At 41.4% G+C, this 12,137-nt stretch overlaps 1 protein-coding gene across 1 annotated transcript; it reads left to right on the forward strand.

Moving 5' to 3' along the window:
• The first annotated feature begins 4,152 nt into the window (after window positions 1-4,152).
• LOC128245385 (R3H domain-containing protein 1-like) lies at window positions 4,153-10,920 on the forward strand. The gene is made up of 2 exons (XM_052963528.1): window positions 4,153-4,931; window positions 8,427-10,920. The coding sequence occupies exons 1-2, from the start codon at window positions 4,460-4,462 to the stop codon at window positions 9,917-9,919; spliced, it is 1,965 nt and encodes a 654-aa protein (XP_052819488.1). The 5' UTR covers window positions 4,153-4,459; the 3' UTR covers window positions 9,920-10,920.
• The last annotated feature ends 1,217 nt before the right edge of the window (window positions 10,921-12,137 follow it).

The following is a 12,137-nucleotide window of genomic DNA, read 5'->3' on the forward strand; positions in this document are numbered from 1 at the left end:
TATACGTTATTCGTGTCATTATGGAACTGTGCCTATACGCTATTCGTGTCATTATGGATCTGTCCCTATACGTTATTCGTGCCATCATGGAACTGTCCCTATGCGTTATTCGTGCCATCATGGAACTGTCCCTATACGTTATTCGTGTCATTATGGAACTGTCCCTATACGTTATTCGTGTCATTACGGAACTGTCCCTATACATTATTCGTGTCATTACGAAACTGTCCCTATACGTTATTCGTGTCATTATGGAACTGTCCCTATACGTTATTCGTGTCATTATGGAACTGTCCCTTATACGCTATTCGTGCCGTCATGGAACTGTCCCTATGCGCGATTCGTGCCGTCCTTGAACTGTCCCTATGCGCTATTAATGCCGTCATGGAAATGTCCCTATGCGTTATTAGTGTCATTACGGAACTGTTCGTAGGCGCTGTTCGTGCAATCATGGAACTGTCCGTATGCGTTATTCGTGCCATCATGGAACTGTCCCTATACGTTATCCGTGTCATTACGGAACTGTCCCTATACGTTATTCGTGCGATCATGGAACTGTCCCTATACGTTATTCGTGTCATTACGGAACTGTCCCTATACGTTATTCGTGCCATCATGGAACTGTCCCTATACGTTATTCGTGTCATTATGGAACTGTCCCTATACGCTATTCGTTTCATTATGGATCTGTCCCTATACGTTATTCGTGCCATCTTGGAACTGTCCCTATGCGTTATTCGTGCCATCATGGAACTGTCCCTATACTTTATTCGTGTCATTATGGAACTGTCCCTATACGTTATTCGTGTCATTACGGAACTGTCCCTATACATTATTCGTGTCATTACGAAACTGTCCCTATACGTTATTCGTGTCATTATGGAACTGTCCCTATACGTTATTCGTGTCATTATGGAACTGTCCCTTATACGCTATTCGTGCCGTCATGGAACTGTCCCTATGCGCGATTCGTGCCGTCCTTGAACTGTCCCTATGCGCTATTAATGCCGTCATGGAAATGTCCCTATGCGTTATTAGTGTCATTACGGAACTGTTCGTAGGCGCTGTTCGTGCAATCATGGAACTGTCCGTATGCGTTATTCGTGCCATCATGGAACTGTCCCTATACGTTATCCGTGTCATTACGGAACTGTCCCTATACGTTATTCGTGCGATCATGGAACTGTCCCTATACGTTATTCGTGTCATTACGGAACTGTCCCTATACGTTATTCGTGCCATCATGGAACTGTCCCTATACGTTATTCGTGTCATTATGGAACTGTCCCTATACGCTATTCGTTTCATTATGGATCTGTCCCTATACGTTATTCGTGCCATCTTGGAACTGTCCCTATGCGTTATTCGTGCCATCATGGAACTGTCCCTATACTTTATTCGTGTCATTATGGAACTGTCCCTATACGTTATTCGTGTCATTATGGAACTGTCCCTATACGTTATTCGTGTCATTACGAAACTGTCCCTATACGTTATTCGTGTCATTATGGAACTGTCCCTATACGTTATTCGTGTCATTATGGAACTGTCCCTTATACGCTATTCGTGCCGTCATGGAACTGTCCCTATGCGCGATTCGTGCCGTCCTTGAACTGTCCCTATGCGCTATTAGTGCCGTCATGGAAATGTTCCTATGCGTTATTAGTGTCATTACGGAACTGTTCGTAGGCGCTGTTCATGCAATCATTGAACTGTCCGTATGCGTTATTCGTGCCATCATGGAAATGTCCCTATACGTTATCCGTGTCATTACGAAACTGTCTCTATACGTTATTCGTGCCATTATGGAACTGTCCCTATACGTTATTCGTGCCATCTTGGAACTGTCCCTATACGTTATTCGTGTCATTATGGAACTGTCCCTATACGTTATTCGTGCGATCATGGAACTGTCCCTATACGTTATTCGTGTCATTATGGAACTGTCCCTATACGTTATTCGTGTCATTATGGAACTGTCCCTATACGTTATTCGTGTCATTATGGAACTGTCCCTATACGTTATTCGTGTCATTATGGAACTGTCCCTATACGTTATTCGTGTCATTATGGAACTGTCCCTATACGTTATTCGTGTCATTATGGAACTGTCCCTATACGTTATTCGTGTCATTATGGAACTGTCCCTATACGTTATTCGTGTCATTATGGAACTGTCCCTATACGTTATTCGTGTCATTACGAAACTGTCCCTAAATGTTATTCGTGTCATTATGGAAATGTCCCTATGCGTTATTCGTGTCATTATGGAACTGTCCCTATACGTTATTCATGTCATTATGGAACTGTCCCCTTCATGGATTTGCCCCTATGCGCTATTTCTGACGTCATGGAACTGTCACTATGCGCGATTCGTGCCGTCTTTGAACTTTCCTTATGCGCGATTCGTGCCGTCCTTGAAATGTCCCTATGCGCTATTCGTGCCGTCCTTGAACTGTCCCTATGCGCTATTCGTGCCGTCCTTGAAATGTCCCTATGCGCTATTCGTGCCGTCCTTGAAATGTCCATATGCGCTATTCGTGCCGTCCTTGAAATGTCCCTATGCGCTATTCGTGCCGTCCTTGAAATGTCCCTATGCGCTATTCGTGCCGTCCTTGAAATGTCCATATGCGCTATTCGTGCTGTCCTTGAACTGTCCCTATGCGCTATTCGTGCCGTCCTTGAAATGTCCCTATGCGCTATTCGTGCCGTCCTTGAAATGTCCCTATGCGCTATTCGTGCCGTCCTTGAAATGTCCATATGCGCTATTCGTGCTGTCCTTGAACTGTCCCTATGCGCTATTCGTGCCGTCATGGAACTGTCCCTATACGCTATTTGTGCCGTCCTTGAAATGTCCCTATGCGCTATTCGTGCCGTCCTTGAACTGTCCCTATGCGCTATTCGTGCCGTCATGGAACTGTCCCTATGCGCTATTCGTGCCGTCCTTGAAATGTCCATATGCGCTATTCGTGCTGTCCTTGAACTGTCCCTATGCGCTATTCGTGCCGTCATGGAACTGTCCCTATGCGCTATTCGTGCCGTCATGGAACTGTCCCTATGCGCTATTCGTGCCGTCATGGAACTGTCCCTATGCGCTATTCGTGCCGTCATGGAACTGTCCCTATGCGCTATTCGTGCCGTCATGGAACTGTCCCTATACGCTATTCGTGCTGTCCTTGAACTGTCCCTATGCGCTATTCGTGCCGTCATGGAACTGTCCCTATGCGCCGTCGTGCCGTCCTTGAACTGTCCCTATACGCTATTCGTGCTGTCCTTGAACTGTCACTATGCGCCGTCGTGCCGTCATGGAACTGTCCCTATGCGCCGTCGTGCCGTCCTTGAACTGTCCCTATGCGCTATTCGTGCTGTCCTTGAACTGTCACTATGCGCCGTCGTGCCGTCATGGAACTGTCCCTATGCGCTATTCGTGCCGTCTTGGAACTGTCACTATGCGCCATCGTGCCGTCATGGAACTGTCCCTATGCGCTATTCGTGCCGTCTTGGAACTGTCCCTATACGCTATTCGTGCTGTCCTTGAACTGTCACTATGCGCCGTCGTGCCGTCATGGAACTGTCCCTATGCGCTATTCGTGCTGTCCTTGAACTGTCACTATGCGCCATCGTGCCGTCATGGAACTGTCCCTATGCGCTATTCGTGCCGTCATGGAACTGTCCCTATACGCTATTTGTGCCGTCCTGGAACTGTCCGTACGTGCATTTACGTTCAGTTTACGTGTTTGCTTACCCTGCCATGCTGAAAAACAACAACATTTCACTGCTATACTATTACAATGGTGTCTCATTTGAGAATTTTTCCTTAAAGCTGTGTGGTTTTGATGTATTTTTTATTTCTTTTTTCATATAGAATAAATATATGCGTATGTGTTTTAGTCTTTTAATATCTACGCCGTGTTTTGTCAAATCATAATAAAGTTTTAAAGCAACCTTTACCATAAACGGCTGCACAAAACACATATTTATATATGTTATTAAAATATATGTTGTTTTTTCTTTACTACCGACATTCGATTTGACGTTTTCTTACATGCATGGTTTGCGTCCGTACAGCGCACGTTTAATGAACCAGTAACTGGTGTCTTGCCTCTATGAATAACAAATGATAAATCACGCAACATCAATGGGAAACACCGTAATGTGTGTAAAGAATAACTCTAGACGACGAATCTCCAACGTAATACAACGCGACGAATACGTTAACTAATCATTAATTAACTGTCGATCCCCTGTAATGTTTTGTATAAAGTACACGAGGAAATTGAAATTAAAATCAGTTGAATGCATAAACACACCACAATAGACACTCGAACTGAAGTATTGGTCTGAAGAGTTCGTGTTTTATTTGGAATGAAATTGCATTCGTTGCATTGATTCTGGACTTTTGTTTTACACATTTAGATTATAGTGTAAGTATTGTGATCAATTTAAGTATACCATAAGCATGGACGAAATGATACTGCATGTGAACAAATGGACATCACTAGTTGTGTTGTCATGTATCCTTACTCTACCTACAACACTTGGACAAGCTACGGCCGGAAGTCACCCTATGTTGGCCTCGCTGTTCAACGTCGCCAACAACATGCAACTAATTAACCAACCAGGACAACAGGGAGGCGCACATGTTCAACCGTTGCGGCCAAATTTCAGTACACCTCCCCCACGGCTGGCCGATCCACCGAGCAACCTTCATCAAATAATTCCTGGATTTCCACAAGCGGTGCCAGTGGACAAGCGACCAGGAACACATCATACAGGAATATCTACTGGTGCTGATAAGCCACGCCTGCCAGGGTTCCAACAGCAGCCGACTTGGTCTGTATTGTCCGGTCAACACGATACGAAAAAGATTATCGGGGTTTCCCAGGAAACAAATGGTGGTCCTCAAGTCGGAAAATTACCAGATATTACAGGTAAACTTTTCACATTTTATGTAAAATTATTTTTTGTTAAATAGTGGTATGATACAAAAGATAGCTCTGAAAGCTAGTGAACGCTCAATGCTTTTACCACTGCTTTTCTGTAAGTTTTATATTATACCTATATTACATTCATTTTCAGAAGTTGCCAATGTTATAGTCATATCGTACTTCATTGTATAAATCTTAAAAAAGAATGAAATACATTTGATTGTTAAGAAATGTTATAAGTTCATTTTAACGCAAAGGGCCGAATGCTCATAACTCGTTTAAGTTTACAACGTAATTAACGACTTCGTTGTTTACTTTTAATTTAAAAACAAAGGTTTATGATTAGCTCATAGATTTAAATAAACTAAAACAGCTAATTACTTGTCTCAAATATTGTAAGAAATATTGCTGGTCACTAGTGTTTCCATTAAACTGTCAGGGCAGTAAAGAATCGACAGTTAACAACAATACAGTTAACAACATTGTTTACTTTAACAAAGTTCCCATTGTCTCTTTTGTGCTTTAATCTGTAAGTCGACCACATGGAAATTCCACGATGTCTTGTTTTTTAAGTAATAACATATATACTATTCTTTTCCACATTAGTGTGCAATACAATTACTATATCAATAATTAATATATAGACATGTAATTTCAAAGTTTCAAAGTTTATTTGATTAACATCCAGAAGGCAATGGACAAATGTGGACAAATATTATATTGGTAATTAGAACGTATATACCAAACAATATTAACAATATTAATTGTCAGTACATAAAAAGCAATTTTTAGCATTAAGCAATAAAGCAAAATACTTGAGTAAGTTAACTTTTCTACTTTCTATACTGTTAAACGATTTGTTAATGACGCAATAAAAGTGATATTTACATTGTAGCTCTAAGGTCGATTTAAAAAATATATCATTAGTTTATGTTATTATTATCAATTGAAGTTTATATGAAATCGAATTTAGAGCTACAATGTAAATCTTACTTTATTACGTCATTAACAAATCGTTTAACAGTATTGAAAGTAGAAAAGTAAAATTGAACGAGACATTGTTAATAATAATAATATAAACTAATGATTTTTTAAAAATCTATATCAATCTTATATAATATACATGTCATAGGCTTAGCACAGCTTTTACCTAACTGAACGGGCCACGTCTACAGATGGTATTTCACTGAACGAGTCACGTCTATAGATGTTAGCTCACTGGACGAGTCACGTCTTTAGATGGTAGCTCACTGGACGAGAGACGTCTACAGATGGTAGCTCACTGGACAAGACACGTCTATAGCTGGTAGCTCTCTGGACAAGACACGTCTATAGATGGTAGCTCACTGGACGAGTCACGTCTATGAATGGTAGCTTACTGGACGAGACACGTCTATAGATGGTAGCTCACTGGACGAGTCGCGTCTATAGATGATAGTCACAAGACGAGTCGCGTCTATCGATGGTAGCTCACATGACGAGTCGTGTCCATAAATGGTAGCTCACTGGACGAGTCGCGTCCATAGATGATATCTCACTGGACGAGTCCCGACTTTAGATGGTAGCTCACTGGACGAGAGACGACTATAGATGGTAGCTCACTGGACAAGACACGTCTATAGCTGGTAGCTCACTGGACGAGACACGTCTATAGATGGTAGCTCACTGGACGAGTCACGTCTTTGAATGGTAGCTTACTGGACGTCTACATGCGGTATCTTACTGAACGGAACACGTCTATAGATGGTATCTCACTGGACGAGTCGCGTCTATAGATGGTATCTCACTGGACGAGACACGTCTACATGCGGTATCTTACTGAACGGGACACGTCTATAGATTGTATCTCACTGGACGAGTCACGTCTATAGATGGTATCTCACTGGACGATTCACGTCTATAGATGGTATCTCACTGGACGAGACACGTCTATAGATGGTAGCTCACTGGACGATTTACGTCTATAGATGGTATCTCACTTGACGATTCCCGTCTATAGATGGTATCTCACTGGACGAGTCATGTCTATAGATGGTATCTGACTGGACGATTCACGTCTATAGATGGTATCTCACTTGACGATTCACGTCTATAGATGGTATCTCACTGGACGAGTCATGTCTATAGATGGTATCTGACTGGACGATTCACGTCTATAGATTGTATCTCACTGGAAGAGTCACGTCTATAGATGGTATCTGACTGGATGATTCACGTCTATAGATGGTATCTGACTGGACGAGACACGTCTATAGATGGTATCTCACTGGACAATTTACGTCTATAGATGGTATCTCACTTGACGATTCACGTCTATAGATTGTATCTAACTGGACGAGTCACCTCTATAGATGGTATCTGACTGGAAGAGTCACGTCTAAAGATGGTATCAATCTGGACTAGACACGACTATAGATGGTATCTCACTGGACGAGACACGTCTACATGCGGTATCTTACTGAACGGAACACGTCTATAGATGGTGTCTCACTGGACGAGTCGCGTCTATAGATGGTATCTCACTGGACGAGTCACGTCTATAGATTGTATCTCACTGGACGAGTCACGTCTATAGATTGTATCTCACTGGACGAGTCACGTCTATAGATGGTATCTCACTGGACGATTCACGTCTATAGATGGTATCTCACTGGACGAGACACGTCTATAGATGGTAGCTCACTGGACGATTTACGTCTATAGATGGTATCTCACTTGACGATTCCCGTCTATAGATGGTATCTCACTGGACGAGTCATGTCTATAGATGGTATCTGACTGGACGATTCACGTCTATAGATGGTATCTCACTTGACGAGTCATGTCTATAGATGGTATCTGACTGGACGATTCACGTCTATAGATTGTATCTCACTGGAAGAGTCACGTCTATAGATGGTATCTGACTGGATGATTCACGTCTATAGATGGTATCTGACTGGACGAGACACGTCTATAGATGGTATCTCACTGGACAATTTACGTCTATAGATGGTATCTCACTTGACGATTCACGTCTATAGATTGTATCTCACTGGACGAGTCACGTCTATAGATGGTATCTGAATGTACGAATCACGTCTACAGATGGTATCTGACTGGACGAGTCACGTCTATAGATGGTATCTCACTGGACAAGTCACGTCTATAGATGGTATCTCACTGGACAAGTCACGTCTATAGATTGTATCTCACTGGACGAGTCACGTCTATAGATTGTATCTCACTGGACGAGTCACGTCTATAGATTGTATCTCACTGGACGAGACACATTAAACAATATGAAATACATTGTATCGATAAATTTAGTTCAGTTTTTGGTCAATTGTATTACATAGAGTCAGTCATCATCATGGAATAGCCTTTTGAAATGATTTGTAACTTCTAGAAAATAACAATATATTAAATAAACTTCTAAGGAAACGTCAGACAAATAGCATATCTATAGGTCGAGTACCTTAATTCGCCCGGTCTTTATCCTCGTTCTTTGTATTGCAGATGGACACAGAACTGTAATCGCGGACGCAGCTGATATGATGTGTGGCCTCTGCATGCAAACGAATAACTATACTTGCATCCAGAAATGGTGCATGCAAACGAACGGTCCATCCGCCTCAGAAAGCGTGCTCATCGATTCAAATACAAATGACCTTAGGCAAAACATTCCCACTAATCCTAGCTTCGTGGGAAATGTTGCCGACTCCAATGTGAATGTGCAGGCCTTAGACTTCGCGAACAATGGTCCAGCCGGGATCCTGGATGTACTCAAAAAGCACCCACTTCTCGGGGCAGGGTTTTCAATGACAGGGGCAGGCCAATCACAGCCCAACGTTGCCGTTCTGCCATCATTGGGAAATGATCAGGTCGTTTTTCAAAATAATGGTCCAATATCGGGACTACCTGTAGTTCCCGAAACGGCTATAAGTGGGACACACAGTGTGGACAGTTTCCCTGCAAAACTGCCACCAATAACGCCACCCATTGACAACATTCACAATCAAGGTTCCGGATCTGGATTTGAACGTCCAATAGAGCCATCTCAAGGGGTAGGCATTCCCGCCGCCCCATTTTCACCAAACAATGACATTCCCAATCAAGGCAACGAATTTGGATTTGGAACGTCATTAGAACCAATACCCACACCAATAAATCCACGCCCAGAAGATATACCCCTTGGACCAATACAATTAGGTGCAGTTGAAATGCCTGCCCCTGGTGTACCTGACATACGTGATGTACCTCAGGCCAATAACGTCTTTGAACAAGGCAATATCGAAAACCAAATTCAACTTTTACAACCCCCTACTGGTCAATCGAATCAAGGACCAAATCCCTCTGACTCAGCAGCCGCGAATCAGCTCTTTGACGCGCTCCAAAACGATATAAACGTATTTAATACCGCTCCAGTCGGAACTCCAAACGAAGAAATTCCACCGCCATTCAGAACTACTCCAATAGAAATAGGATCCACGGGCGGTGGTGCATCCAGTCCGGACGGTGGAGTAATATCTGCAAATGGGCCACCAAAAGAAGTACCCATGAACATGGCCAATGATGTAAATAATATAGACTTTCATGAGAGTTTCAGAAGGTTTTTAGCACTGCCAAATGTACAATTATGGAACACAATGCAAGAGTTTGACCTTAAGTCATTCAACAATGAAGGCCTGCCTGCACAGGTAAATAATGGCATGCAATTAGCAGACGTTGATTTTCCGCAAGTTTCAAATGTCGTAGATTCACGACCAGTTAATACTGGCAATATGCAAGGAATAGCGTCAAGTGGGACGGCCACGATGCAAGCACGTCAAGATGTAGCGATGGGAGGTTCAATGCCTACAGGTGCACAGCAGTTCCCAGCAGGTTTTGTTGAAGATTTTCCAACAACCACGCCTTGGCCAACACTTCCCACCATGGATCCCGTTAGAAAATCTGAGCTCCAGGCTTTTAGTGGCAATTTTCTGAGAGGAATTGTTGGTCGAACAACGTAAATATAAAATGAAAGAGTTTTTTAAGTGTATAAATATTTATCATTGCTTACTGTTATATGGTTTGTCAGCTAGTGCATGTTTATGTAATAGGTTGTGTGTACTGAACGCTTTATAAAATTTGTTCAAACAGTGTATTTGACATGTTTGTATTGCTTCACGCATGCGTAATTAAGCACTTATGCGTCTCAAATCGGAACACCTCGGCCATATCCTCCATACGACGAGCCGTGCATCACTCGTTCGTGAATTCAAAAACAGCAGCAGCAGCAACAACATCAATAACAATACAGTAATTTATTAATGCATAAATAATTACGACTCGTAAAAGTAGTCCTTAGGCTTAAGTGCTTAATTACAGTAACTACTCGCTCTACTCGCAGCGTAGTGAAATGTAAATATTTCTGACATTGTAAACCGTTCATATACCGATGATGCTCCGGTTTCCGCGTCTCCCGTTATGGTGCTGTTTTAATTTTACTATTAATATTACGTTTTTAACCTAATAACAATTACATGCATGCATTGTGTGAAAAAAATCCAAACTTTCCATGTATCTACACCTTTACTAAGCACGTGTCAGTGGTTGTCTACGACATTCTGGGACAGCCTTCGTATAATAGATTATTCAACTGAAATTGTCATTCGTTTAGTTTAAACTTTTTTTCTGACAACGATTTTAAAGAACGTTACATCAACTCATGCTTAGTCACTTCCGTGCAAAAGGTGCTGCACGAGAGTGTGTCCTGTGTGTGTGCGTGTTGGGGAGGGGGAGTGCCCGGAGGAAACGCACTAGCTATAGTCCGACTTCGTGACCACCAACTAAACTCTTATAGACCAAGAGCGGGAATTGACCCCTACGCTAACTGGAGTGTTTTGGCTGAATGTTTCTCGCGAAATTCAATTTTCGGCTTATAATAAATGCATTACACGTGTAGATATATCATTGTAAATAACCATGTATTTAATTCCTTTTGTTGATGTGATAAATGATCAAACTTGAAGGTGTTGCGTTTTTTCAAGCATACACACGTTACCATTACCACGTAATAAAGAAGTGGTTAAACATGATAGATTGAGGCGTTTACGTCAAACAACCGTAACGCAATGTCATTGGTTACGGGTTCAATAAACCGCCAGACCGCAACATCGACTGCTTTAATTACGCACGTCAGTGTGACGTAGCAACAACATCTTATCAAGTCAAATCAATAGTTTTATTTTTTCAAATTTATGTACAACATGAACACATTGCGGTGCATTTTAAAGACAATGTAATATAGAGGCTCAAATCAGTTATAACATGAATTATATTGGTGATAATGTTTACCTTCATAGTCTTTAACATAACTATTTAGATTTGATACTTATAAGACGTTAGAGCATACTGTTATGTTATATTCTTGTCAAAATACTATTTTTAAACAATGGGAGAGTCATTTTTTAGTAAGGAACAAAACCACCAAAAACAACAAGAGGACAAAAAAAACAAGAATAATACAACAACATTCAAGTATATTTGTTGGAGAAAATATGCGTTTAAATGCATGGTAGAATGTAATTGCAATCTTACTACAAATACGCTTAATCCGGCCTGGTCCAAGTATCTAATGTACAACTTCATAACTTGATACCTCTGTGTTATGTATATTGAAACGGAAAAAGGCGAAGCCGCAAAACCAGACAGCAATGCTTCAATGGAAATACGACTTCTGTGTTGTACAGAATATTGATTACGTATAATCATTTATAAAAAGATGCCAAGATAATTATGTTTACGGTGACTTTATCAAGAAGCAGAGATCCATATCTGGAGATTATGGTGGCATATAACTGCCGTAAGATAATCTGTGAACATTCGCGAATTGTTTCGTGTTAACCAGTTAATTCTCGCGATAATTATCTAGCTAACTAGTTAATATTCGCGTTACTTTTTTGGTAAGATAAAGATCATAAGAGTAAAAACATGGTTTAAAAGTGCCCATAACTGCCACCTTTTACCCTTTTAGGCTGTAAAACATGTCCTGGTTAACTAGTTATGGTCTGCGAATTCCACTTAATAATTAAGATACTAACTGGTTAACGTAATAAGATTCGTGTTACCATTTATCTATAAATGTACTTTTGGCCCCAAGCAGCAACTGGTTAACTAGTTATGGTTTGCAAATTCCACTTAATAAGTAGCATACAAACTGATTAACGTAATACGATTCCACTTATG

This window comes from Mya arenaria, chromosome 9, assembly GCF_026914265.1.
Source record: "Mya arenaria isolate MELC-2E11 chromosome 9, ASM2691426v1".
NCBI lineage: Eukaryota > Metazoa > Mollusca > Bivalvia > Myida > Myidae > Mya > Mya arenaria.

Bases quoted from the DNA above. Each gene is read 5' to 3' on its own strand.
- LOC128245385 (XM_052963528.1), top strand. From the start codon at position 4,460: ATGGACGAAATGATACTGCATGTGAACAAATGGACATCACTAGTTGTG. The intron at 4,932-8,426 runs GTAAACTTTTCA...TTTGTATTGCAG, and splicing joins AAAATTACCAGATATTACAG to ATGGACACAGAACTGTAATC.